At 64.4% G+C, this 1,423-nt stretch overlaps 1 protein-coding gene across 2 annotated transcripts in view; it reads left to right on the top strand.

Annotated features, from left to right (window-relative positions):
• The first annotated feature begins 216 nt into the window (after positions 1-216).
• The window catches only part of RAB11FIP1 (RAB11 family interacting protein 1), a 26,988-nt gene continuing 25,781 nt past the window's right edge, over positions 217-1,423 (top strand). For both annotated transcript variants that reach the window (XM_007448313.1, XM_007448312.1), the window contains exon 1: positions 217-593. In XM_007448313.1, the coding sequence (XP_007448375.1) occupies positions 217-593 (377 nt within the window). The remainder of the gene's footprint in view (positions 594-1,423) is intronic.

The following is a 1,423-nucleotide window of genomic DNA, read 5'->3' as shown; positions in this document are numbered from 1 at the left end:
CCCAGTCCTCGGCGCCCTGGAGCTTCGCCCGGCCTGCGCGGAGGAGGCGGGCCCAGCACCCGCAGGTGGGGCGGGTGGCGGGGCGGGGCCGGGAGGGGCAAGGCATAGAGGGGGCGTGGCCGAAAACCTTAAAGAGGCCGGCGCGGCGGGGCGGGCCGTAGGGGCCGCGCGTCGCGGCGATCTTCTCAGTTTCGCTTGGACCGCAGCGCAGCCACCATGTCCCTGGCGGCCTCAGCGGGCAGGGGCCTGGGGGCCGTGTGGTCCCCAACGCACGTGCAGGTGACGGTGCTCCAGGCTCGGGGCCTGCGGGCCAAGGGCCCCGGGGGCACGAGCGACGCGTACGCAGTGATCCAGGTGGGCAAGGAGAAGTACGCCACCTCCGTGTCGGAGCGCAGCCTGGGCGCGCCCGTGTGGCGGGAGGAGGCCACCTTCGAGCTGCCGCCGCTGCTGTCGGCTGAGGCAGCGCCCGCCGCCGCCGCCACCCTGCAGCTCACCGTGCTGCACCGCGCGCTGCTCGGCCTCGACAAGTTCCTGGGCCGCGCCGAGGTGGACCTGCGGGAGCTGCACCGGGACCAGGGCCACAGGAAGACCCAGTGAGTGCGGGCCGGGGGCGAGGACGCGTGGTCTGGGCGCCGAGACCCTTTTGAGTGTGTCCCCACCAAGGGGACGAACGGAGCGAGGCCTTTCTAGAGGGATCCCCTCGGCCCGTACTAGTATTCTCACCTAGCTTCACCTTCTTGGGCTCTCCCAAGTGTGTGGCTTCGGGTACCTGGAGGGTTTTTGAATCTGCAGGACGGCGCTCGGCGTCTGGAACTTAGTAATCACTTAATGAATTTTTGATGAATTGAAACTACCTGTGGGCTGACGAATTACTCTTATTTAGTTGAGTAGCGTGTATATTTGATGTACGCATTAGCTTCCGTGGAAAGTCTCCTGGGTATTTAATTGTACTGGACACTGAGCTGAGAATGGCTGGGCCAGGGCGCAGGGAGGACCCACTGGAGCAGTGAAAGCCACTGACACTAGGGCCCTAGAGGCTCGCCCAGGGGATGAGCTGGGCGTTACAGTGCGGTGGGGACTGGGGAACGGGGAATGCGGGCTGCCTGGGGAGGGCTATCCCCCAACCCGACCTCACAGCCGCCGAAGGGGTTGGTCAAGAGAATTTGCCCCGCCCTCCTCTCCGCCCCTCCCTCAAGAATGCTAGAACAGTTTGGTCTTCACTTTCAGACCGAAAAATACTAACCGTGTTTGCCCCGGGCCCCAAAGGAGTAAGGATTTCCCATTGATGGCTGGAGCCAGGGCCTGCCCTTGGCCGAGCTGAACTGAAAAGTAAGCATTGTTTCTGTCCGGAGTTTGTCAAGTTCTCTGGTCCTACTGGGTAGGGGGGAGGGGATGGCTGCTCACCTGTAGCCACCGCAGCCCC

This window comes from Lipotes vexillifer, unplaced genomic scaffold (genome assembly GCF_000442215.2).
Source record: "Lipotes vexillifer unplaced genomic scaffold, Lipotes_vexillifer_v1.1 scaffold1166, whole genome shotgun sequence".
In the NCBI taxonomy this organism is placed as follows: Eukaryota; Metazoa; Chordata; class Mammalia; order Artiodactyla; family Lipotidae; genus Lipotes; species Lipotes vexillifer.
This window is presented reverse-complemented; position numbering and strand designations above follow the sequence as displayed.